At 55.6% G+C, this 25926-nt stretch overlaps 5 protein-coding genes across 5 annotated transcripts; 2 read left to right on the top strand and 3 right to left on the bottom strand.

The window, feature by feature from the left end:
• Window positions 1-9368: 9368 nt before the first annotated feature.
• On the top strand, window positions 9369-11794 carry E0L32_005560 (uncharacterized protein; the record flags this gene model as incomplete). The annotated part of the gene is made up of 2 exons (XM_031140095.1): window positions 9369-11095; window positions 11494-11794. 2 exons carry the CDS (start codon window positions 9369-9371, stop codon window positions 11792-11794), a joined length of 2028 nt encoding a protein of 675 aa, XP_030996075.1.
• Window positions 11795-12481: 687 nt separating this feature from the next.
• E0L32_005559 (uncharacterized protein) lies at window positions 12482-13798 on the bottom strand (the record flags this gene model as incomplete). The annotated part of the gene is made up of 4 exons (XM_031140094.1): window positions 12482-12503; window positions 12714-13348; window positions 13392-13483; window positions 13552-13798. 4 exons carry the CDS (start codon window positions 13796-13798, stop codon window positions 12482-12484), a joined length of 996 nt encoding a protein of 331 aa, XP_030996074.1.
• A 545-nt stretch (window positions 13799-14343) lies between these two features.
• E0L32_005558 (uncharacterized protein) lies at window positions 14344-15227 on the top strand (the record flags this gene model as incomplete). The annotated part of the gene is made up of 2 exons (XM_031140093.1): window positions 14344-14833; window positions 14932-15227. 2 exons carry the CDS (start codon window positions 14344-14346, stop codon window positions 15225-15227), a joined length of 786 nt encoding a protein of 261 aa, XP_030996073.1.
• A 698-nt stretch (window positions 15228-15925) lies between these two features.
• Window positions 15926-20382, bottom strand: E0L32_005557 (uncharacterized protein; the record flags this gene model as incomplete). Its single annotated transcript, XM_031140092.1, has 5 exons — window positions 15926-16390; window positions 16453-17180; window positions 17232-20088; window positions 20162-20305; window positions 20365-20382. 5 exons carry the CDS (start codon window positions 20380-20382, stop codon window positions 15926-15928), a joined length of 4212 nt encoding a protein of 1403 aa, XP_030996072.1.
• Window positions 20383-21785: 1403 nt separating this feature from the next.
• E0L32_005556 (uncharacterized protein) lies at window positions 21786-25307 on the bottom strand (the record flags this gene model as incomplete). Its single annotated transcript, XM_031140090.1, has 6 exons — window positions 21786-22006; window positions 22063-22580; window positions 22644-22880; window positions 22938-24319; window positions 24525-24999; window positions 25066-25307. The coding sequence occupies 6 exons, from the start codon at window positions 25305-25307 to the stop codon at window positions 21786-21788; spliced, it is 3075 nt and encodes a 1024-aa protein (XP_030996071.1).
• Window positions 25308-25926: the final 619 nt, after the last annotated feature.

Below are 25926 nucleotides of genomic sequence, written 5' to 3'. Positions count from 1 at the left end.
GGCTGGATCATGCAGATCGTCGAAGAAGAAGGGTGCATCGAAGGTCATAGTGGCCGTAAGTTTCAGGCTGTCGATCCGCTCTGCGCAGGTCCCGCCGCCGGGGAATCTTGGCGGAGACCGGGAGAAAGGTGCAAGACTGGGGGGGCCAAGCATTCGGCGAGAGAAAGAGGAGCCCTGAAGAGGCGGAAACATACTTGTACAGGTCTGGCGGGAAGCATCACTGGCCAGGACGAGGGTAAGAGAAGCCTCCCCCCAGCAGATGGTCAACGGGCAGGGATGGCTCCTGCCTTGCGTGCCGTGAGCTTGGGGCCAAGGGGAAAGAAGTGCCGCAGGAGGGAGGCATGTTGAATCCAAGACAGCTTGTGCCGAGGCGAGCGGTGTCACGACGACCTGACGTTGAGGAAGAGCATTCCTGTTTGGGGCCGGTCGATGCTAGACTCGAGCCGGGGCAGCGGCCGTCCCTCTCTCGTCGATGACGGTGCGGGTCACAGTCAGCTCTGGGCGGAGGGCAAGGATGAGTGCAGAGTCAGTGCCTCTGTTTCAGATTTCGAGCGAAAGTGGGTAGCCTTCTTCTCGTCAAAGCAGCGAGCGACGTGGACAAGGGAGGGAGTAGATGGGCACAAGTAGTCGGGTCTAGCTCGTGCTCGACAGCAAAGCAGGATGCATGTCGGACGGGGTGGCGTGAGGGACTGGAGGGCTCCCGGAAACATTCCGAAGCTGGTGTCTTGCCTTCAACGGAAATAAAAGAGCAGCAACTGTAGAAGGAGGCAAGGATCAAAACTAGATCATTCTTCGTTGGTACTGGTGACACCCTTCAAGGAATCCATCGCCACTAGGCATACGAGTCGTTGGCAACAAACTTTGACGGACCGGGCCCAAGACCGTTATGAACCACAAGTCGTGCTGCCATGTTTGCCCTCCAAGTGTGTAGGTCTGACCAGTGATTGGACGTGGGCAGAAGACAAAAAGACCAAAGGCATGTTCTCTGCTAGCTTGAGATGCGGATGTTTGCCCGTTACCCTGCAAGGGGCCAGAACCGCAACACTCATCAGGATGCAGTAGGGCAACATGTCTCGGCGACGCAGGACGATCAGCTCGAGTCGGTGCGGTTCCCATGAACCCCCCTTAGGTGGGGGAGTTTGCGCCATGACCGTTGGTTTACCAGCCGACCCGTGTCCATGCGCCAGCCCGATCTCCTTGGAAAGCTGATGCGGTTGCTTTTGCGCCTCTACAAGTAGTTGACTCGGCTGATCTTGCCCTGCAAGGTTAGGCGGCCGCTGTCCGCAGAGGCGGTCCCAAACAGGCCCTTGGTCGGGATTAAGTCCACATCACGACAGCAGCTGGACCATATGCTGGTTGTTCTTGAAGACCGACCGCATTTCCCAGCGCGTGACGCACGAGGGGCCCGGTTATCGTCCGTATTAGGCCGGCATCTGCATCCCTGTCGAGTCGCGATTTCCAGTCGGGCTGTACGGAGTATGAGAGAGAAAGTCGTGCTGTCGAGTGTGGGTCTGGGAAAATGGCAGGCTTGGCCGGTGAAATGTCAGTTTTGAGGTTAGTCCCCGAGGGCATTGTGTTGATTTCCAAGATGGCAGAGTTCTGGAAGAAGATGTGACGAGGCTAGGGCGTGTTTCATGTTCCTGGCTAAGAATCCAGGGCCGAGTACCGTTGCTAGCGGGCGGGCCCCATCTAGGTACGCCCATGTCTCGTACCCCGCTGGCGCTTGTTTCGGACTTTCTGCACGCATTACTCTCTGCTTCAGATCTTTTGCCATATCCTCCTCTGCCCTGCCTCTCAGAGCAACATCACGCAAGGGCAAAGAGCATCCTTGCACAGTCTGACCGTTGCATTGGCACCTGCAAGGTACGCACGCATGCGGGATCTCTCGTTGGGAGAGTTGTACTGTACCCTCCCTCCTCCGCTCCTCATATCCTAATGCAGCCACGCACATCACCGGGCGTGGTGCCGCCTGTCCCTTGAATTCAAGCACACAAGCACACAAGCACACAAAGCCCGCAAGCCGGGCAGTGACGGCGCTCGCTGCATGATCCAGGCACACCAATGAGATGACGCCTGGGCCGTTTTCTTTGTGACCTGGGCTGCATGCCGGGCTGGCATTCCCAGTCGTCGACTCGTCGTCAAGGACGGGCCCGAGGTCAGCATTCCACAAGACAGCTTCTACTTGTATGTGAAACTCGCAGTGTTGATGTTTCAATGTTCTCAACAAGGTCAAGTCTCCTCTTTAAACACCTTGTTTCAGATCCACCCGCGGAGCTATGAAGCAGTATTATTTGGTAACATTCCAGGCCTCGACTGCCATCGTAAGTATCACTAATCCAGATCGAACTTTTCTACACAGACAAGACCAACGTCGAGTTGCTACCTAGTCGCAGACTACCTAGGTAGGTAGGTACCCTGACAGATCCGACGCTCCGAACGCTGTAGTTTCCGTTTCCAGCCTATACCGATTCAAACGATTAAAAAATACCCCATGCATTTGTGCGCAGAATCGCTGCCTTTCCGGCAGGCCATTTCAGGATACCGGTTTTGTTTACCGCTCTGGCGAAGATTCAAATAGCAACATCTCATTTCGGCATGCATTGGTGACAAGCCCGGCCTGTGATCAGACCTGCTTCTTGTGCCTGAGCCATGAGATGCAGTCCTGCAAGGGCGAGCCGCTCCGTGATGAGCGATTGTGCCACGCGAGATGGACGTTGTGCCGGTGTATGGCCGGCCAGTCGCTTCAGATGTGGGCAAATCCAAACCCGCCAACTGGAGCCCAGCAGCAGTCAAAGGCCATCATCTCCCAGCTTGTCCACAGAACATCTTGTTCTACGTTACCACATGCAGCCAGTGGGCCGGGGGGGGGGGGGGGGGGTAGAGACTCGTCCATGTGCATACTCCGTAGGTATGTTGCTATTTTGGGCCATCGTCTTTGTTTCCTCGAGAGGCTGGTAAATTCTGAGGGAGCGAATCACAGGAGCCAGAGGGCCCGATCCCAGTGCGTATCGCTAGCGGTGGGGCCAGTGGCTCGCTGGCTCGGCGTGGTGGTTGGCTCGCCCATTCGGGCAGCACAGATCGCCTGGAGCGAGCACTGAGCAGCAGGGGGGAGACGGGCACTAGATTTCAGATTGGACTGGGAAAAATTAAGCTTAGCCTATTTCTGAGGCCTGGCTCCATTGTGAAACATCCCACAGACTGGCTGTGGACACGCATTGGAGAGAGTCCAGAACTCACGTCGAAGGCTCAAGCTGCGCCCGCCTCTCGGCGCCTGGACAGATTGGGGCGAGAATCATCACCGCCAGTCGTCGACCAAGCATGACGATCTTCCCGCGCTTGCAGGAAGATAGATGGCTGGTCGCCGTGATGCGCTGTCCCGTCTGTCAACTCGAGGGGCGTAACGCTCACTTCACCCCACCGCCAGCAGCGCAGAGTCCGAGAGTCTGAGAGGGGGCCTTCTATTACGCGACCTGTGGCGCAACGAATGACAAAGCCCGTGAGACAACTCGCCGAGACTCCAGCAGAGAGAGAGAGCGAGAATCGTTTTGAGGCTGTCATCGGATCTGGGTTGGTCAGATCTCGTGGTGCGCGATCTGAACTTGCACCAAAGGGCAATTGGCGAAATTGCGAGGGGTTTCGCAGCTTCCCAAGGGCCCGTGCCACGAACCGCCCGACTGTCGCCCTCGCCCGAAAGCCATCAAGACAGGGCACCTTGGCGGCCAGCCAGACCTCAGCCAAAGTCTCACGATCGCAAAGGACCATGCCGGATGGAGCAAGGCAAGGGTAGCGGGACGATCAAGCAAGATGAAGGCACGCAATGGCGCAGGTACCATCACGAAAGGCCCGAGACCTTCAGCTCGCGCCCTCACTCCGATCCACACGGCATCCTTGAACCTCTACCTAGCACGGAACTTTCTCTTTACCCTGGCGCTCATGTTCTTGGGAATCAGAATCTTGTTTCCATGTTTCGGAGTATGCCTCCACGGCGATCAAACACGACCGCCTAATGACTTGGACTGCGCTGAGTTTTGCAGATCACCCTCACTTGTGCTTTGGCGGAGCAAGAATAGAATGGGATGACTGCAACTTGGTAGGCGCTTACTAAGGGTGTGAGAAGATTTCTGAATATGACTGCGACCTGGTGAGCTTCCTGACGAGCACATTAGGATAACCAACCTGTGCTCAATGCTGATAGTTCAATGTGTGCGTGGTGCTCGGTTCCTCTCCAAGGCCCGATCCAATGTCCCTGTCAAAGTCATGCATCGCCTCATCGGACAGATACAAGGACAAGCAGATAGGACAATTACGAGGTTGGTATGCAGAATGACTACTCCGTACCTAATCGTGGTTACATCCCTGAGAACAATACCTTTCTGCCATCGATGAGCTCAGCCATACGCCGAAGATGCTTTCCAGAGAGAGTTAGCGCCAAAGTCTGTCAGTGCGTAGCCAATATTCTGAAGCATTGCGCCAGACGTGTTTCAAATTGACAGGGCTCTCGCCGGCTTGCGGGTCGAGCAGGGGCGCGCATTCCAGTCGAGCTGGTCTTGGCGAATTCGCAGGCCAGGATCTATCCAAGGGGGGCAGCGGAGGAAGAAAGACATCTCAATGCGACGCCGGGCCAGCCAGGAGATTTGCTGATGGTTATTCGACGCTGGCTCTCGTGACGGACACCGACGACAACGGGCAACGGAGTTTGGCCTCTTGTTTCTGCAAGGGCTGAGAGGAATGGGCGCGTACGTTTGTCTCGCCGTGCGGAGGGATGGATGTGTACTACACGACTCTATACTTGTAATATCCCATCAATCGATCGCGCGAGAAGCCCGACTCACCACCCACCACCACCCCCTTACCCAGATCGCGCGCCGTCTCTTCCTCTCTCCTCGTGCCTGGGCCAGAGGGAGGTGCGCGTGCGCGTGTGTCCAGGCTATTGACGAGATCGCGGGGACTGAACTTTTCTTTTCGGGTCGTCTGAGTGCTGCAAAGGTCAGGAGGACGGAAATTAGCGATGGGGCGGCGACGTCCACGAATGCTACCAAAAACCATGTCTTGCAGTGCCCTAGCAGCCCCCGGACAGGGCCGTAATGAAATGTGGTGGAGATTACCAGCAGCCCTGGTAGTTGGCTTTGACCCCGCTAGCCGATGATAGCGATAGCGAGAGCCCGGGAGAGCACACTCCATCCTGCTTGCTGGTAGCTGCAGGTGTCAGCTGTCCAGAGCTCGACCAGCCCAATCTTCCAGAACAGTTGTGGCCGGGAAATGGTACCCTATCCGCGTTTGAAAAAGGTTGAAAATGGCTGGTACCGAGAAGAACCGGCCCTCTGGCCGCAAACTGCAAATAACTACCATGGAAGTTGACAAATCTAAGGAACAGTCCTAGCTCCCTGCAGTCCTGCAGCTAGGACTTGCCGTTCGGGCTCTCGAACAGACATCGGACTGCGCCCATGGCCCCATAATTCAAGTAAGCCTCTCCCGCTGACTATTGCTTGCCTCATTTAAACGGTGGTGCCCTTTGTGATGTACCACGAAACAGTAATAAAGGTTGGCCACGAGAGCCCGTTCCGTGACCACGTACTTCGCGCATAGGCGTAGGACTACTCTGTAAGGGAAGTAGCACCGAGGAGTCTGTCTTGGGGAGAAAAGTTTCTGCATTAAAAATGGAAGCGTCAATATACACGCTTGGCCGCCCAGCATCCGGCCTACAGGTCCCGTAGCTGGCAGTCTGCCATCCACTGCTTTCACTCTGTACGACACTCTCTGCTACAGATCTTGGTACTCGGCGGCTTGCCGTCCGCCAATCGCATACGCACCCAAGGTCCCGGGATGGGCTAGAGTTGACAGATGAGAAAAAAAAGGTTAAAAAGAATCCAGGTCTGAAAGCCAGACCATGACCAAGTTAATATGACCCAAGGTATGCTGTAGATAGCTCCGGTAGTGGGTAGCGTTATGACAGCTTGGACCTCGATTTACGAGTATATCATGGTTTCGGTGATTGGGAATGTACCCTGATGGCATTGCGGGGAAGAGATAAAGAGAACACATGCACTGAGAGCCTATACAGCGCAACAAGGGGAATCTTACCTAAGTTCCGTACTTGCAATATTTGCTTTCGAGCCCTTGCAGATTGACAGACGGCCCTGGTGTTTGCTGACAGCAAACTATCTCGAAGTACCTCAATTACTTGGTTGTATTTGCTCACAACCCCAAGACCTTGCACAACGACTCTTCACTTGTACATATCACGCTAGGCGCACCTCGTGTCGTCTCCGTCGACTTTGTAAGCCATTGGCGGTAGGCGAGTCCACTGTGTTTGTCCAGAAGAGGGAAGGAGATGTCAGAATGCATGAGAGCGGTGGGTTTGACCCTTGCTAGTACAAGTACTTGCAGAGGAAACAAAGTCATTGTCATGTGGGAGCCGAGTCTTCCTAGCCTGACATGCCAGCCACGCCGCTACCCATGCCATTTGTCGTACTTGGACATATTCCGTAGGGAAGTAAGGTTCTGTCGGAACCGAATCTGCTCGAGTCTACCAGTGGGGATGCAAATGGTTCAACATTCTTATAGGCGTGTCCATCTGACGCGAACTGACCTTTTTCCGATCATCAGCCCGGGGTCAAGAAAGTCTGTGTCTGGACAACGCTCTGGACCGCGAGCCGGACCATATCTGGGAAACCCATGTTACGCGATGAAAGACACCTCGTGGCTCTATTGTACTACTTGTAGAATGCATGGACTTCCAAAGCCCTTTGGAGTTTGGGACACTTTCTATGATGCAACTGTCCGAACGACGCTGAGCTGGTCTTCCCACTCGGTTGCTATTGCCTGCTACCTAAGGTAGGTATAAAACACCAGACACACGTGGATGGAGAGAGAGGATATCGCCGATGATAAGATATCACGTGCGTACACGTATGCAATTAAGTAGCATGTACCTCTCCGTACATCAATTGCACTAGTACAAGTAGAAGCACTGCATGACCATGGCAAGGAAGGTTGGAGCGAGAGCGCGTACCTACATGAATCAGAGACACACAAGACATGGACGGATTGGCTGCAGTGTGCTCCTCTGAACCGCCGACCGACTTTGAAGCTGCGTGTGGCTTGCCTCCCTTCTTGCTTGGGACCTACCTAAGTACCTTACATCAGCTCTCCGCCTCCGAGAACTGGCATCGCTTTATTTAACGTTACCCATCGTGCCTACTCCGTGCTTGTCGAGACAGTGCAGTCAAACAAAGCCAATCCAGGTCCACAGGAAGCAAAAGGGAAGGCCCACCCGCCTTGGTACTTCGTTTGTACTCCACCCACCAGGCCAGGGGCTGGATGATTTCCCCCTCTCAGATAGCAAAATGCCCAAAGCTCCCTTTCTCGTTCGGCCAATCCCACCCACACACACAACACAACCCCTGATAGCCCGCTCCACCCTGACCTTACGCGGTGCTGCTGCTAGGTACCTGCTGCTCCGCCTGCCTTGGATTCCCATCTCTTTTCCTCCCTTTCCGTACTTTAGTCTGGTGTCCAGGTACCTCGCGTGTAGACGAGGATGGGAGTGGTGGTGGTGGTGGTGTGGTTTGTGCATGTAACTATCCTCAACCTCTTCTGGCTTGGACAACTTGTTAAACTTCCACGTTGTTCTGGTTCTCCTTGTTCTGCCGTCTTCGTCCATTCTCTCCACACTGTTGTTGCTCTTTGAAGAGTTGCTCCAAGTAAAGCAACGTGAGAAGTGAGGGGGGGAGGGGGAGAGGGAGGGAGGAGGCAATGAGAAGAGATGAGAGAAGACTTCAACACAGACACTCACGGGCACCAAGCCAGCAGGAGAAGTACGTAAGGTAGGTAAGTAGGTAGGGAGTAACTGCAGCCACAGAGCCGATGCACCCTGTCTGTTACCTACCGTGCTGCCACCACACACAAGTCCAGTCGTTACGCTTGTAGCTAGCCTGTATCTCCATGCCATATCCCAGCAAGCCCAGTTCACCCCCCCTGCCTTAGTTTCCGGCTGACTGCCCGAGTTGCTCTGGCTGCTCGAAAAGTACCTCGACCAGCCAGTTGCCGCTTCTTCTTCGTGAGAGTACTCCCGGCAGAGAAGGGCACACACCCACGACACCCACGACGCCTACACCACCAAATCCACTCATAACATCCCATGCCATCCATCCATCCTCCTCCACCCACTCTGCCCTCCCCCCCATCCACTCTTTTTTTGTCTTTCCTACCGTCCTTGTCCCGACCCAGGCCCTCTGCCGCGCTCAGTTCTACCACCCCCGAAAATCATTAAACCCCCCGGGTCCTGCCCATCCCCTTCCCATCGAGCCTCTCCCGGAGTCTCCTTTCCAAGACCTCTCTTTCTTCAACCTCTCTTTTTTTCCCCCTCCTCCCCTCCTCCACCCTGTTGATTTAGGAGGTCTCGTCCCCCCAATTGGTATCATACTTGGCCCTGGTGTCTTTGTCTTTCTCGGAGTCGCACACCTCCTGAACCGTTTTATCTTTATTCTTCTTTTTAGTCGGCTGTCGTAGCCAGCCATTCAGCTATCAACCAGCAATACCGAATCCTGGAGGCACATCATCGTCCTTCCTTGACCACATCAGACACTCCGCGTCGCGAACCATCGAGCAGCACTGCGCAAACCTCGCCCTTCGCTCTTGTCTGTTGTAGAGAAGACGCCCCTTTTGGCTATCTCTCTCGCTCTGGAATACCTGTTGAACATCTATTCCTCCTGCCTGGCTACTACTGTTCTGTTTCACGCCCGCCATTCGCTCGCCACGATTCAAATTGTTTCTCGCGCTCGACCATCCGCACCGGGCTCTGTCGCATAATACCACGCTGTGTTGGGTCCTTTTGAGACTCCACCCGTCAGACTACGACTCCCGGCGCTGTTGCTTGTACCTTGACGGTCCAACTGCGGCTGCTCGTTCTCGCAACTCTTCGCTCGCTTGAAGCTACTGGATCGCTTTTGTGTGTGTGTGTGTGTGTGTGTGTGTGCTGTGCAAATTTAACCACCGGGCTGGCCTCGTTGTTTTTTTGACACAAAACACCCCCTCCCTCCGCTCTCGAATTCATTGGGCTGTGCCTCCGAGACGACCATCACCACTTCGTGCCTTGTCGTAACGCATGCGCATCCGAAATCACCGGCCGATCGACTACTCTTGTCCGTATCGCCAGTTTTTCTTCGAAAACATTTTCCTTGTCGAACGGCAATTTGGCTCGCGGGCTTCGAACTGAGCTGGTCTAGGTGACCGCTTGAGCTGCCGATTCCTCCCTCCTCTCCACGCACATCTCAATTTCTCTGTCCTTCGTCGATTCGTCGAACCCCTACTGATATCTCGGCTGAGCACTATTTCGTGTGCCTCACCCAGCGTGAGCGCCCTTCGCCATGTATTCGCAACAGGCGGGCATTGCCCCTCAAAAGCCAGAGACCTTTATGCTAAGCACCGAGGCTCAACAAGCTCTGCCGCACGATGCTCAAGTAGCTCTGCAGCAGGTCGATAATCTCAAATACTTTCTCATTTCGGCACCTGTCGACTGGCAACCAGACCAATACATCCGGAGGTTCCTCCTGCCCACTGGAGAATACGTCTCTTGCGTGCTATGGAACAATCTCTTCCACATCTCCGGCACCGACATTGTGCGATGCCTTTCCTTCAGATTTCAAGCCTTTGGCCGCCCGGTCAAGAACTCAAAGAAGTTTGAGGAGGGCATCTTCTCAGATCTGCGGAACCTGAAGTCTGGGACTGACGCTTCCCTGGAGGAGCCCAAGAGCCCTTTCCTCGACTTCCTGTACAAGAACAACTGCATCCGGACGCAAAAGAAGCAGAAGGTGTTCTACTGGTACAGCGTTCCCCACGATCGACTTTTCCTTGACGCCTTGGAGAGAGACCTGAAGAGGGAGAAGATGGGCCAGGAGGCCACCACGGTTGCCGTCAGCGAGCCCGCGCTGTCCTTCCAGTACGACTCTTCTCAGTCGCTGTACGAGCAGCTCACCAAGGCCCAGCAAGCCAACTCGTCTTCCTTCAATGCCCAACAGGTCTCCTTCCCCCCCTCTCAGTCCACCTCCCCCGTCATGCGGGCGATCGACTCGATGCCCCCTCCCCAGATGATCCCTCAGTCGATGGCCCCTTTGGCGGATGGGATGGACGCAATAGTCCCCTACGGAGCCATGGCGATGGCTCCAGCAATGCCTCAGCAGGTTCAGCAGGTGGTGAAGAGGGAACCTGACTTCGGCCGCGTGCAGTACAACCAGAACGGCGTGCCCGTCGCGCCTGGCCACCAGCGCCATGCTTCCATGCCGGCGTATGGTATGGAGTACTCGCCGGCTCCCTCCTTCGTCTCGTCTCAGTATGATGATTACGGTGCCCGAGGCATCTCGTTTGAGCCTCTGACTCCTCCTCAGCTAGGCCCAGGCATCAACGCCGAGCCTGCGTACATCGCGAACGAAGAGACGGGCCTCTACACGGCCATTCCTGACCACCTCAATGGTGTCAACGGTCTGAACGGCATGATCCAGCTCCCCCCCTCCAATCTGGCTGGGCCTCAATTCTCTCGAGGCTATGGGACAAATAACGTCTACTCTGTGATCGAAGGATCGCCGACATACAAGCAGAGAAGACGGCGTTCATCCATACCCCCCGGTATGTCGGCCATTGCCGCTGCTACTGCGACCGCCGCCGCACACAGACCGTCTGATCTGAGGAGGTCCGTGTCCGCGTCGGTCGGCCCAGTCGCAGAGGGCGATGAATCACTCGACAATTCGCCTCCCGGGTTGACTTATGGCAACTCGGCCATGAACATGGCGGCAAGCCAACAACACAAGGAGCTTCTCGAGCTGTCGCGACACGGCACCCCCCTGTCCACTGTCGAAGGCAGCCCGGGTATGAATCCCATGACCCTGCAGCAGCAGGATTTCTCGCAATTGACCAATGAGGACCTGGCCTCGGCTGCTCCCATGGATGACCAGAGAAGGGCGATGCACGGCGCACCCAGCGTTGTGCGGAGGGCCCGCTCAGCCACCGTCATGGAGCTCGGGCCGTATCCTCAAAAGTCTCACTCGTGCCCCATCCCAACGTGTGGTCGTCTGTTCAAGCGCCTCGAGCACCTCAAGCGGTAAGACAGAGTAACGTTTCATTTGTCACGAGAAGCCAAGATGTGCTCGCTGGCCGTGTATCTGACCAAACCTACAGACACGTGAGGACACACACCCAAGAAAGACCCTACATCTGCCCTCATTGTAGCAAGGCATTCTCCCGATCAGATAACCTAGCACAGTATGCACCCATACCTTTTCTTTGTATTTTCCTTTGTCTTTTCTTGGTCAAACTGCAGATGTTGTGTGCGCGTCATGTCAAGAGTTCGAAAAGCAAAAAAAAGACCACAGAAAACAGACCCAACAAAGATGCGAACATGAAAGAACCGAGCCACAACACAAAGACACGCTACACAACATCTTGAGATGACCAAGACTTTTGATCAGAATCATTGACTAACGTGGGCGACTCTGGCAGGCACAAGCGCACGCATGATCGCGGTGACGGAGCCGAGGGCGGCTTCAACCTCTCGGGCGAGGACGAGGAGGAGTACTCGGGCGAGGACCAGCTTGGTTCCCTCGAGGAGGCCTCTCCCACCTCCGAGGGTGGTTACATCCCCTCCTCGCTCAACTCGATGGCACACGGTGCGACGCCGACGTCGAACGGCATCAACCCGTCAGCAATGACGAACGCGCCCACGTTCAACAGCTTGCAAACACTCAGCATGCCGATGACCATGAGCCAACCTCAGGCTATCAACGCGGGTGCGATGATGTGAAAGCCCGTTTGGCGCTGTACAATATTGCTGTTCGGGATGTTTCTGCTGCTTGCCCTTCTGTGCACGAGACTTGTTGGTCTCGTTCACTTGTGCGAACCCCCTTTTTTTACTCTTTTCATTCTCGTCTCCAGGTTTTCCCTGGCCATTTTCTGGGCGTTTAGTGAGCCAATCATACTGCCTGCTTCTTCACCGCGACTGAACGTTTTCGGCTTTTTTTTCGGTACCAACAAAAGATTCTTCCCTATAGAGTGGTAGCGCGAGGCATTAACTTGCTCATCGTGTGCCAAACCGACATGGAAAGCGAGAGAGTGCATGAGAGACGCCGAGATGCGAGACGGGATCGCAACGCATTGTACATATATACCTACTAGTTTTGGATTTTTCTGCTTCTCATTATTTTTCCCCTTTATCTTATTCAGGATGAGGATGGCATGGTTTCGGAAAGATACCTTGGATGATTGGATCAGCGGTGATCCAATACACACATTTTTTTGGTTCAGTACGAGGAATTCTTTTGTGCTCACGATATGGTGCCTACCTATTTCTTTTTATATCTCACAAGACAGAATCTAAAAGCTAGAAAAGTTGAATATGAGAATACACGTTTCGTCTGATCGTAGTTGGGACCTGCCCTTGCATGGATTTCGGACCTGCCAGCTAGAGGTCGTCGGACTGCTTGCTGTGCTTTCATGGGAATTCGCCGCCGTAACTAAATCACATAGTTATATACAGTGTCTTTCTGACATCTTAGTAATGTACGTCAACCGCGGCATGCTCGAACACTTCTTTGCGCACGCATGCCAAATGCTGGAAAACGTCATTGCGCATCATGATGCCCCTATAGATAAATCCTGTGCTCACTCACAGGGAGCAACTTATGCGCCCCAACCAACCAACCAACCAACCAACCCCCCCTTACCTCCTTCTCTTCTTCTTCTTCCAGTCGCCGCCGCCTCTGGGGCCCTCGACATCTCGTATGTCGCGCTTGCTCAACCTCAGCTCGGCGCCCCGCATCCTGCCCACGGACGGCGCATCCACGGGCCCCCCTCCTGCTCTCCTCCTCCCCCTTGGGTCTTTTCCCTTGCTGCTGCCGCTGCCGCTGCCGCTGCCGTCCGGCCGCTCGAGCACGACGCCGTTGAGCTTGGCCTCGCGGCGGCGCTTGTGCTCGCGGGCGGCGGCGGCGGCGGCGATGCCCTTGCGCTGGGCCATGGGCATCTTGTGCTGCGGGGCGAGGCTGGCGGGCGAGGCGCCGAGGGCGGCGAGGCGCAGCGAGGTGGCGGCCTGGCGGGCGCGGCCCGAGGCGAAGGGCTTGGAGGCCGAGGGAGAAGAGGAGAGGTGCGGAGAGGAGGCGGCGAGGAGGTGGGACTCGGAGATGAGGCGCTGCAGGGCGAGGTCGTTTGCCAGGAGGGCGGCCGAGTCCTCGGGCTCGTCGGAGGCGCTGGCGGGCTTGCTGCTGCGGCGGGACGAGGGGGGTTTGGTGTCGTCGGAGGAGGGGAAGGTGGAGGACGGGGGTTTGGAGGACTGGTTTGTTCGCGGGAGAGAGGTTAGTCTGACCTGGGCGAGGAGTAAGTGAGTGTGTATGCGTGTGTGTGCGTACCATGTATGCGCGCAGCTCGGCTTTCGTGAATGCGCTGTCTTCTGACGAGTGGGTATTTGTGCTGTGATCTATGACCTGGACGGCGGTGACGTCTGGGGGTTGGGGGTTTTAGCTGGCGATCAGTCTGGCAGGGGTTCTACTGTGAGATGATGATGCATACCATCGTCTTCCTCGTCACCTGATAGGCCGTCCCATTCCGATTCCGCGTCGGAGCCGTCTTCCTCTGAATCATCTTCGTCGTCCTCTTCGTCCTCTTCGTCCTCTCCCTCAGCCTTGCGCAACGGCTGGTCTTCTGGGAGGAGCTGGAATTGGGCCTCGAAGTGTTTGCGGAAGATGGCTTGGGCGTCCTCGAGTTCCTCCTCGGTGGCCTTTGGTTTCCTCTTCCCCAGCACTGACGAATGCCCCATTGCGTCGATGATTTGTCGGCAGGTCTGCGGTCTCGAGGGAATGAAGGCGGAAAACACCAAGCCGGACTTGTGACGGTTCGATGGATAGAGGGCGAGAGATTGAGTTAGATAAACACGATAAGGTAGTGCTTTGAACCGAAAACTTTTTGGTGGACCTCGCACTCCCGCGCACCAATAGCAAGCTTGGGAGAGGGAAGCTTGTACTCAAGCTAACTAAGCTGGTAGTCCACCACAACTCCCCCACTATCCACCACTATCGATAGCAAGAGTACCCGGAGCCAGCCCAGACGACACAACCCCTCTCACCCAAAAAGCGGACGGGATGATCGTCACTTGTCAAAATAGTTGAAACTTAACGGCCTTCTCTCCTTATTGCGGGAGCTCCCGTCTCCCAATCTTTCTATTCCGACGACATTCCCTACACGCGGGAAAGCTGACGGGGATAATAGTGGGCAATTGACAACCACCCACCAATCCCTCTCTAACCCACTCGATTCCTCTCTCGCTACGTACATAACCCTCCGCGCAAACGATCGCAAGACAAGATGACGCGCTTCCGCCCCTGCATAGACCTGCACGCAGGCCAGGTCAAGCAGATCGTCGGCGGCACCCTCAGCGACGCCGACGCTGCCGCCCTGCAGACCAACCACGTCTCGGCCCTGCCCGCCGCCCACTTCGCGCGGCTCTACCGCGACAGAGGCCTCGCGGGCGCCCACGTCATCATGCTCGGGCCCGGCAACGCCGACGCCGCGCGCTCGGCGCTGGCGGCCTGGCCGGGCGGGCTACAGGTCGGAGGCGGCGTGACCGAGGCCAACGCCGCCGAGTGGATCGCCGCCGGCGCCGACAAGGTCATCGTCACGAGCTTCCTCTTTCCCGGCGCCAGGTTCGCCCGGGACCGGCTCGACGCCGTGCTGGCCGCGCTGGGCGGGGACAAGGACAGGCTCGTCGTCGACCTGAGCTGCCGGCGGCAGGACGGCAAGTGGTTCGTGGCCATGAACAAGTGGCAGACCGTCACGGACATGGAGGTCAACCAAGGTCAGTCAGTTCCCAATGTCTATAGCCTAGCCTAGCCCCCGTGAAGCGAGCAAGATGAACGCCCCCTCACTGACAGTTTGCGAATCCGCGCTTGCTAGAATCGATATCCCTCCTCGAGCCCTACTGCTCCGAGTTCCTCATCCACGCCGCCGACAACGAAGGCCTGCAGCGCGGCATCGACGAGGACCTCGTCCGCCGGCTGGCCGAGTGGTGCACCATCCCCGTGACCTACGCCGGCGGCGGCCGCACCCTCGCCGACCTCGACCTCGTCAAGGAGCTGAGCGGCGGCAAGGTCGACCTGACGATCGGCAGTGCCCTGGACTGCTTTGGCGGCAGCGGCGTCAAGTTTGACGACTGCGTTCGGTGGAACGAGGATCAGGAGGACAAGATATGATCACGAGCTTTGGACTCGGGGAGCGAGGCCCCGGTTATAGAAAATGTAGATACCCATATAGAAGAACGTGGAAAGGCGGAGCATATAAAGAGAAGACTTGCATTCCTATGGCCCTACGGCGATGCAATGATGCAACGTGTGTACGGGGCCGCCACACCACAAAGGTAGACGAGTTCGTAGCTATTCACACAAAGACACACGGCTCAACGTACCAGGCCTCATCCATATGGTACAGTTATAACAATGAATTTCAGTGTTCTGCCTCTTGCTCGTTAATTCAACATGATAGTCATTAATAGTCCCTAGTCGCGAAACCCCTACCGCTGCGAAGCAGAGCGGTTTGCTTTAATGTCTTTCTCTTCCCGAAAGAAGAAACAGTAAAAAAAGGTGTGTGTATATGCATAAGAATCCGAGCCAGCCAGACCAGATAGAGAGACAAGTGATGGAGAGAGAGAGAGAGAAAGAAGCGGAGACACAGGTGGTGAGAAGTGAAAAAATGCCAGTCGGAAAACGTAAAGTAGACAACAAGTCCTTGAAAAAACAAAAACTCCTTTCTTTGTCCGAACCCATTCGTGGGGGGCTCGGATCTCATCTCAGGGCGCCGTTGTGTCTTTCCTTCCAGTCATTTCGTTTCCTTTTTCATCTCAACATGATCATACAGAAAAAAGAAGGCGTCATCATCTCGAGGGCAAAAGAGCTCATGTGAGCATGCTCTTGGTGCGCGAGTGGACTCGGCGTCCCTCGGTCCGCTTGCGAATGGTGTCCTCCCGCTTAAGGACGAGATCGCACCACTTGCCCTTGGCCCGGGACACGCTGGCGTCATCGTCCCCAGCGGCGCTGTCACGTCCGACAACCTCGGAAAGGACCTTCATCCAGCCCTCTTTGTCCTGGGCGGTGTCGGCGTAGAAGTCAATGACCTCTCCGTTGTTGAAGCGGATTCGGAAACCCTCCTCGACAAACATGTAGCCTTCCTCCTCCTCGGCAAACGCTGACCGGCGTCGTTGACCATTGCGGCCTGTAGTCTCCTTCTCCGTCAAGGCCCTCTTGTCATCAATCAACCGCTTGGCGTTGCCCAGATTGATGGTGGCTCGCGGCTGTCTCGTCGCCTCATGATAGGCAGTGAGCTTTGTGCCGACGAGCTTGAAGTAGCGGCGGCGCCAGTACTAAATACATATGTCAGCAAAAACCGGTTCTCGTTGACCATAACTCCTTGGGTCAAACTTACCGGGCAGTCACCACCCTGCTGGCTCAAATGGCCCTCCCAGTTGCGGGACAGTCTCTCCTCCGCAGCCCTCATCTCGCGGATGCACGAGTTCATGCTCTTAGGCATATCCTCGTCCGTGGCCCCCTTGGGGCGGGGGACGAACAGAAGCTGAAGCTCCAGCTTGCCGATCTTGTACGGAGCGCGACGGACTACGGCAGTATTTCCCCGCTTACTCTTGACGCTGGACGCGAAGCCCGCCTCCTCGGTAGCCCACTCGTTGAAGCATGCTACCTCTACTGAGTACGGACGTCCGAAACACCTCGACTCGTGCTCCTTGAGGCAAACGTAGGCACGGGCGAAGCTGCCATCATCTGCTGCAAGAGGAGAGAGGAGGTCCCAGGACGTGGGTTGCGCATTGGTGCTTCTCGCCTGAGCCTCGCGCTGCTCGCGGGCCAGTCGCTCTTCCTCTTCCCTCTGGCGAAGTTCCATCTCCTTGCGCTTCCTGGGAGACGCAAAGACCCTGCTGAAGGTCGATGTCTTAGGCCTGCTTGCCTTTGTGGGAGACTGTATCGCCTTGGTCGGTGCGGGCTTCTCCAGCTTCACGTTCAGGGTCAGCTGGAACTCAAGGTCGTTTGGCACAACCAGCTCAAACTCTTGTCCGATAGGGGCGTTTCTGGCGAGCTCCAGCCAGGCAGTGGTGACGCAGTGCACACCGTTATCGAGTGTCAGAGCAAACCAGGTGCGTTCATCTGGAAATAATTAGCATATACCGTCTTGGTGGGAAGTGCTGGGATCATTACTCTTGGGGATAGGCAAGTCAAGGTCCTTGACACCCATCACTTTGATGAAGAGTCTGCCACGTTCGCCACTATCCTCGGGAGCAACATCGACGTGGGGCTCCTCTTCAGGCAGGCTATTGAGGGGCGCTGCGTTGCTCTCTTGTCCAGGCAGAGGGGGCACGGGACCAGTCATGCGGTTGGCCTTCTTAGTACTCTTTCTCCTCTGGCCATTCCAAGGCTCGACAGTCCAGGACTGGGGTCGATCCTTCTTGATGGGAGAATTGCCCGCTGATCGGGTCCCGCGGAAATCCTCCGAGTCCTTATCGCTGGCAGCGACGAGTTTGGTGTTTTGGCGCATCAGATAGCCGCGCTGTTTACGGGTAGTGATGTTAGTATCAGTGCTGTCTGTGGTTGTCTCAAGCTCTTGGTTGATAAAGCTGTTCCCAGCCTTCAGAGACGCTTGTCTGCTGATGGTTGAAGTTGTATTGGTGTTCTGAGGGGGTGAAAGAAAAGGTTGGTCAGCCACCTTTTGTGCCTCGATAACTCGATCAAAGTCCTTGTCTAGGCTCAAACCCAGATCAAGTTCCAGGGTCAGGCTGCGATTCTTAAAGCTGGGGTGACGCTCGAGGAAGTCATCGCTTGCTGCGAGATCTCTGTCGATGTCGAAATCTCTCGACAGACGGTTGCGGTGTCGCTCCGGGATTGGAGGAACGTCGGGCACCTCGCGACTAACTTGGCGCCGGGCCTCGCGCATTGCCATGATGTCAGATGGCGTGGCAGATGGTCGGGTCTTGAGCTTGGATCCGGATGCCTTGATCGTGGCCATCTGCTCGGGAATTGCGGGAGACTCTCTTGGAGAGTCGTCGGACATCGGATGGTGAATGACGGATTCTGGAGTGCTAGGCTCCTCCTCGTCGAATTCATCATCCTCGCCCCAGCCGGAGCCATCGTACTCGGGCTTAGACATACGCTGCTCGGGGGTGTACGGGCGTTGTAGGTATGCGTGAGCTTCAGCCATCTTGGGAGCGCTCTCGACCTCGTTGGGCCTGGGAAGCATGAAAGTCTCCATGCCGCTGCCAAGATCAAGCTTGTTGGTGCGAGTAGGAAGATCCGGCAAAAGGTTGTCGGATTCTTTGGAGGGCTCTGGCACCGCCTCTTCTGGGACAGGAGTGGTGGCACGAGGCGTCGAGGCGCCGTCGGCTTGGAGGCCTAGCTCCTTCGAGGCATCGGAGTAATGGCTGGCGGAGTCGGTGTCATTAACAACGTCTTCTGCATCCTCGTTGATGTCACCCTGCTGAGACTCGGGCTGCTGGTAATAATCGGTGATTGAGTAGAGGTCAGCCTCCTTCTCAAGACCATCCTCCCCAATGCCGCTGATGTCACTGACGTCAAGCATGGAGTCTTCCGTGCTCGGAATGGGGACATCGGGGTCAAGGGGGAGATGACGCTCGGGCGAGCTCGGGGCGGGCGAGGAGAAATTGTAGTCAGACTCGCGCTCCAGGCCCTGGTTTCCATTGACACGACGAAGAATAGACTCGCGTGAGATACGAGGCGGGAGTTGGTATTCTTCGAGCCCAGAGAGGTCTCCAATGGTGTCCTCGGCTTCGTCCTGCTCTTCGGGGTCCAGAGCGGGTAGCTCAGGCTCTGGAGTGCTGCTTCCGACACGCTCCCTGGTACCGGCGCGGCGCATACGGCGCTCACGCTGCTGCTCAGCCGCAGACTTGCCATCGTCGGACAGCATCATAAGCTTCAGACGTTCCTCAAGCGTCATCTTGCCATTGCCAAAGTTCTGGATCTCCGACTTGCTCGTTGCAGCAGGGGGCGGAGACGGCAGACTTCTATGAGCACCAACCATACGCTCTGCTGTGGCGCTTGTAGATGAGGACGAATGGCTCCGGGTGAGCTGCATGCCGGGCAGAGGCGGCAGCGGTCTGTGGTCGGAGTTGGTCGAATCTGTGCGATTATGCGGAGGGCGTTCAGTGGAGGTGGGGACGGCATCGGGCAACGGACTTCCCTCGAAAGGGTCTTCCAAGCCTCGCGTATGTACCGCCGGGCTCTCTTGTCTCCAATCATCAGGACCAACGACGGGAGTCTTGTCAGTGTCCTCGAGAGAGGCGTCGAAGCTGTCCTCCTGCCCATGGGCCTCGCCAGCTAGGTAGTGGTTCTCGTATTCATCTTCGTCTCCCTCAGACTCGTAGCTTCCCTCGCGAGAGTTTGTACCGATGGAAGAGAGGTCCGGTGTGGCCATCTCATACTCGTTGATCTGAGGCGGCGCTGCGTCGAAAGTGACGCTCTTCGCATGGCGATGCAGAGATCTGCCAGACGGGAGTTGAGGGTCCTCCATCGAGGCGTCGATGGTAGAGCCGTCTCCCTGTTGGGAATCGTAGCTGCTCTTGAACCTATTGGTCGAGAGCGACGACTTGATCGGGGAACCGGGTTCCTTAGTGGTGGGCGTGCGGGGTGCATTCAAAGAAGGCGCAGTCTGCGAGTGAGGAGGCCTCGCCGGGTTATAGAGAGGGATACTCGTCATGCTTTCGCTGCGCTGATGGCCCTTGTTTTCGCCGCTGGACCTGAACCCGTTGATGCCTCGGCCGCCGTAAGCATTGCCCTGGACCTTGGCAAGCGGGCGCTCGATCTGCGGGACGCGGGTAGGGTCGTACTCCTGCTTTTGTTCGAGCGCGAGGATGTTGCTGTTCTTGACACGAGAGGCTTTCTGTAAGCGCTCGATGGACGATCGCCGAGTTGGTGACGGAGAGCCTGATCGACCGTAGAGATTGTTCTCGTTGAAGCCCCGGTTTTGCCAGAAGAGCCGGGGCGAGGTGGTGCCATCCAACGGGGACGACTGGAATGGAGAAGAGTCGGAGCTCACAGTCATTTTCTGAGACATGACATTAGCAGGTGGTTCGGATCGTAACCCAAGTAGAGATGCCTTGGAATGAAGGGCGGCCCACCTTAGTGGCTTGGTTCCAGCTGGGCGAATTTCGCCTCTTCTCCATCGGGGAGATCTCAGACAGGGGACGAGGGATTGAGCTGGCCATCTTGACTGGCGATCCCGAAGACACAGGAGTGTTCTTGGAGATGCGCAGTGGGTGAACCTGCGAAGCCAGTGTCAGCGGGCTGGATGATGTCTTGTCGTGCCTGCAATGCGACTTACCGGCTCCGATGAGGCCATCATCAAGTGTAGCCGTCAGCTGGGCTCGGGATCGCAAAGCGACTGCGCGCAGCTGCGAGGGGGCCTCCAAAAAACACACGATAGGAGAAAGGCGCAGGCAGGTGATAATGCGATTGTGCGCAAATCCTTTCTAGGTTGCGACACTGGGTTTTGATAAAACAGCAGTCAAAGGCGCTACTGGTGAGGAATGCTGAGTGCAATAGTTGGCGGGGATGTCAACAGGAAAAGGGCCCGGTTCATAAGGATGCGCATCCGCAAAGAAGAGAAAGGAAGTCCACCTCAACTACTAGATCTCAAGGCGGCGACACCGGCGAACCATTCCTTTGGCGAGCAGGAAGAAATGGATGATGGGTTTTGCCTCGCGATGATTGCCAGCGTGTACAGTATGATGCTTGCTTGATGGGTGTGGATGGGGCGGGAAGGGGAGAGAATGGCAGATGCGGTCTGGTATGTGGTCTGTTGTTAATAAACGTAGCGCCCGTCGTTGCGAGTGGAATGTAAACAAAGCAGGGGTAGCGCAATGGGGGGGATTGCAGGCGACTGGATGCGGCCTCAGCGCTAGCTGGTGGGGGGGGGGAGGTCCCTCTAGTGGGCCGGTTCTAGGGGCTGCACAGGCGTCGCCTAGCTGAAGATCCAAGGTTTAGTCCTCGATGCGCTAGTGCATGATCCCGGGTTTCGCAGTGTTGCCCTAGCAACGACGACTGCCGTCGACTCGAATGCAGGGCAGAGCCAGATCATCCCCCGCAGATCGGTGGATATTCGTATACACTCGACACTCTATTTCCCCTAGGGAGTGGCACTGTGGTGCTCCCACTCCGAGTTACCTGACCAACGTCAGCCACCCACAGTGCTGTTGTGGTCTTGTGGCTCTCACTCTCTCTGTCTGTCTCTCTCTCTCTTCACCATCACCTGAGCTCGTTCCATTCCCACCTGCAGACTGTGGCTTGTTTTTGTAGGAAGGATGTTGATTTATCTGTTTGCTTGAGGAGAATCTGTCTACCTAAGTACAAAGGTACCTAATGGATTTAGGTGTCCCATGTCTCCATGCAATATCCAACACCGCTCTCCTTCCTTGTTTCACCTAAAGTGCAGCACCAAATCATATAAAGTAATCAAAGCAGTACTCCGTAAGCATCAATGAAAACCGGGTTTGCAAGTCTCCTGCGTTGCCACACCAAACCTGACTTTTCCGTGTTGGTAAAGGGGAATGATATAAAGCCATGAAAACAGCAACAACACTAACCAGAACCAAGAAAGACGAGCAAGTCCAACACATTTGGATTGACTCTTGCAAGGACAGAAAGAAGAAAGGAGAGGAAGAAGAAGGGGGAGGGGAAGGCAAATACAACAGGAAAAGCAGAGTCTCAACTCGGTTTGCTGACGGACAAGTTGACCAAGGAGTCCTACTCATCATCCGACTCGTCTTGTCTCGTCTCCAAATAGTATCGGCTCACCTCTCCGCCTGGTTGCACGTGCTCAATAGCAATCTTCCCAAGACGTGCCAGCACGTTTTCCATCTCCGTGTCCGTTCGCGACCGCCTTGTACGCCCGATGTCGTTGAGCCATGTCCACTCCGTCATGACGTGGTACACGACACCAGCCACGATGGATACAGCGACCGAGTCTATCGAGAGTCAATATTGCCATTCCGGGATGCGGGGATCACAGGGCGATACTCACACAAGAATACCACAGCGATAGTCTTCCAGTCTGTCTGTCCGTTCGCGTTGATGTTCCCTGCGGGCGTTGGCGGCGTCGACTGTAGGCCAGCGCCACCAGTCATCCATCCGAAATGCGCAAACACGACAGCCAGGATGTCGACGCCGGCGATAGCAGCGACCAGCGCAAACGACGGCCACGTCTTGAACCCGCGGGTCACAAAGATCAACCAGTTCTGCGTGAGCGTGATCTCTAGGAACAGGATCCCCTGTATGCTGCCGTAGTCTTGAATGACACCGCCCGAGGAGAGCCAGAGCGTCCCGCGTAGAACCCACGTCCCGATGGTAAGAAGCACACCCAAGACAACGCTGATAATCCAGATCTTGGGCAGCTGCCACTCTACCGGCCTCATCTCGTAGTGGGCATTGTCGAAGCCCACAGCAATCGTAGCCAGATCGGCAAAAAGAGCGAGGAACGCGACCAAGGGTAGGTGCAGTGTCTCATTGATTCCCAGCATACAGGTCACGAGATAGATCTCCCTAATTTCTTGATATCAGCATGCTTCCAAACGTACCAGAGCTGTGTGTGTTGGGGCCACGTACAGATGAAGGCAGAGCGCAATCCGATACTGAATATACGCCTTCATACGCTGGAAGATCTGGCGTGAGATCTTGATCGCCGAGATAATTGTCTTCAGACCCGGCTCCAGGAGCACAATATCAGCCGCTGCTTGGGCAGCCTCGGTCGCACCCTCGACGGCTATGCCGCAGTCTGACTTCTTCAGAGATGGAGCATCGTTGACACCGTCTCCAGTCATTGCCGTGAGGTGACCACGTTCCCTACATGGCTGTGTTAGATAGCTGACGATCGACCAGGAAGCAGACGGATAATCTTACTGGAGCTTCTCGACGACCAAATACTTATGCTTGGGAAAGACCTCTGCAAAGCCATCTGCACGCTCGCAGAGATCATGAATAGCAGTCCCGGGTGTCTCCCTGGAAAGGCTGTCCGCCTTGTAAATCTTGGTACCCATTGCCAGCATCTTGCAGGTCTCTTTGGCAATAGGGCAGGCATCGCCCGTCAGCATCTTGACCGAAAGACCTAGGGCTTGAGCTTCTGCAATGGTCTCCGCCGTGTCGGACCGAGGCGGGTCAAACAGCGACATCATACCCAAGAGCTCCCAGGGCTCGTCATTCTTCTTGACGGCGACGGCCAAGCATCGGAACCCCCGTGACGCAAGTTCTCTAGCTTTTCTGCGGAAGATGTCGGTGTGCTCGGGACTCCCATTGCACTTGGCCAAGACCGAGGTGGCACTCCCTTTGATGCACGTGTAACGAACGCCATCGAGCTCTTTGACAGCCTCGATGAGCTTGGAGACGGGGTTGAACGGCTCAAAGTGTATGTTCCTCCAGTCTCTTGCCAGCCAGGCTTTCGCTACCGGATATCTCTTCACACTAAGGACGGTGATCTTGTCAATCGGGTCAAGATTGCTGACGTTGTGGCTCGAAGCCAGCGCGGCCACTGTCATCATCCAATTGATATCGACGCCCTCCATAACGAAAGGCTCCCGTTGAGAAAGACGGTTGGCTGTCAAGGTCCCCGTTTTGTCCGAGCAGAGGATGTCGACACCCGCCAGAGACTCGATCGCAGTCAGTTTCTGCACGATAGCCTTCTCGTTCGCCAGATAGGCGGCCCCAACCGCGAGAGTGGTTGTTGTCACAACCGGTAGACCGACTGGGACACCAATAATAAGAAGACTGAGCATGTACCGAACCAAGCTGTGGGGGCTGTCCTCAGCATCGATGATGCGTACATTGCGGTAGAAACCGCCAATCCAAGCAGCAAGGATGAAGAAGACTACGAGCACCAGCAGCGCAGTACCGATGGAGTTCATGATTGCCTTGAAGTGACCTTGATCTTGGGCACCTTGTGTAAGGATTGCGGTCTTGCCGACCAAGGACGCTGGAGCCACATGGGTGACGATGGCGTACGCCTTCCCACGCCTACATCCAGTTGTGTAGTAGATCGTGTCCAGCATATGCTTGTCGACAGCATGAGACTCGCCGGTCATAGCGCTTTGATCAACGGCTAAGATGGGACCGCCACCAGGATGCGGGACGTCCTCCTCTCCGTCCTCCCCAGCTGTTCCGTGCTCTTGATTATCGGCATTGTGCTGCTGCAACTCTAGCAAGTACTGCTGATAACCGGCGGCCGAGCCCTCGAAGTCACATATGATGCGAGCATCCGCAGGAATCACATCACCATCTTCAATGATGATCTATCAACATGTCAGATAATGGCGACAGAAAGGGTGGCGGAAAGTTGGCCTACAATGTCTCCGGGCACCAGTTCCCGAGCTTTGATCTCAGTCCTATTCCCTCCACGAATAACTCGAGCGGTCATGGTGATATCGCCTCTGAGGGAGGCAACAACGTCGGCAGCGTGGAAATACAGTTAGCTTCACAATCCAAATTAAATCTGACCAAGAGACTTATCTGTTTTTCTTGGTACCACCCGACCCCAGCGTTTAGGAGAAGGATGCCGATGATGACACCGAACTCGATCCAATCCTGCAGGAGAAGGGCTATCAAAGCGGCAAGCTCCATAACTGCGCACAAGTCAGCTTTTGAGGTCAGGTTGACTTCACAGGGAAAGGGTACGAAACCGTAGAGAATCGGGCCCGAGAAGAAATATAAGAACTTAAGCAGCATATTCTCCTTCTCGGTCACCAACTCATTCCAGCCACAGAACCTGCGTCTTCTGACGACATCATCCTCGCTCAGTCCGGCATTCAGCGGCGTTAAAAGCCACTCGTTCGGGGTCACAAAGTCAGATAATGCTTTGTTGGAACCAACGGCTCGCCAAAATGCCCACCACGGCTTCTTTTGTGGTGTTGTTTCCGCCAAGTCCGGTTGTGCGTTCTTCTCGGCAAAGGGATCCTGGTGGCTAGAGATGTATCTACAAAGCCTGAAGTCGGTCTTGTGAGATTTTGGCTTCCTTGTTCCAGGATACGGCATGACTTACTCGTGATGGACCCCGTTCGCGGTACTAGCGCTCTCAATATCATCGCTGCTTGGAGTCTTGAATGATAGGTGGCTGGAAGCTTCAGTGGGATTATCGGCAGGCAGGGCGCCGACACGACCGGCTTCCAGGTCGGGATCAAAAGTATTTGGCACAGATGCGGTCTGCTCTCCCGTAGCATGCTGTCCCTGACCGCCGCTGCCGCCGCCGCCGCCGCCTACCCCTTGACTCTCTCTGGTTGCCATGGGCAAATCAAAGATGCCGATTAGTTTGAAGGATACGAATATCGTTGAGATGAAAAACTAATGGCCGGGAAGTAAAAGAGAAAGAATAAGAGGGACGAGGAGACCTGTCTATTTGTTCTTAATAACTAAATGCTCTCGGTGGCGCCATCTGATTGTGGGTTGGACCGTAGTTTCGCAGAACCTGGTTCCAGAACTCCGAGGTGAGGCTTTTCCCTTGCAAGTTGGCAGTTCCAAGGGTGCCCTCATTTCTTCTTAGCTTTCCATCTCAAGTCTATGGTCCGCCGCTTCTTCTGGGTGACACTCAAGCCATGCTTCGAACATGGGAAAGAGCGATAATGTGCTAAAGACAGGCCTGACACTGAGCAGCAACTCCTCCCGATGCTTTCAAGCACTTCTAAGCCAGTTCACCGGGTTCTACTCTAATGATACTCGCGCGCGCACACACACACACACACACAGAGAGAGAGAGAGAGAGAGAGATAGAGAGGTTACCACAGTTCTTACCAATCTCATAAAGCCCGCAGGCTACAAAATACAACTCGTACACGTGGGAGATAAGGGGTGTAGCACCTCACATTATCATCAAATGTCTAGTGCGGCGAATAAACAGGTCTTCTCC

This window comes from Thyridium curvatum (assembly GCF_004353045.1).
Source record: "Thyridium curvatum strain D216 chromosome Unknown NODE_29_length_410198_cov_82.451705, whole genome shotgun sequence".
NCBI lineage: Eukaryota > Fungi > Ascomycota > Sordariomycetes > Thyridiales > Thyridiaceae > Thyridium > Thyridium curvatum.
Note: the sequence above shows the minus strand (reverse complement) of the source record. Positions and strands in the feature narration are given on the sequence as shown.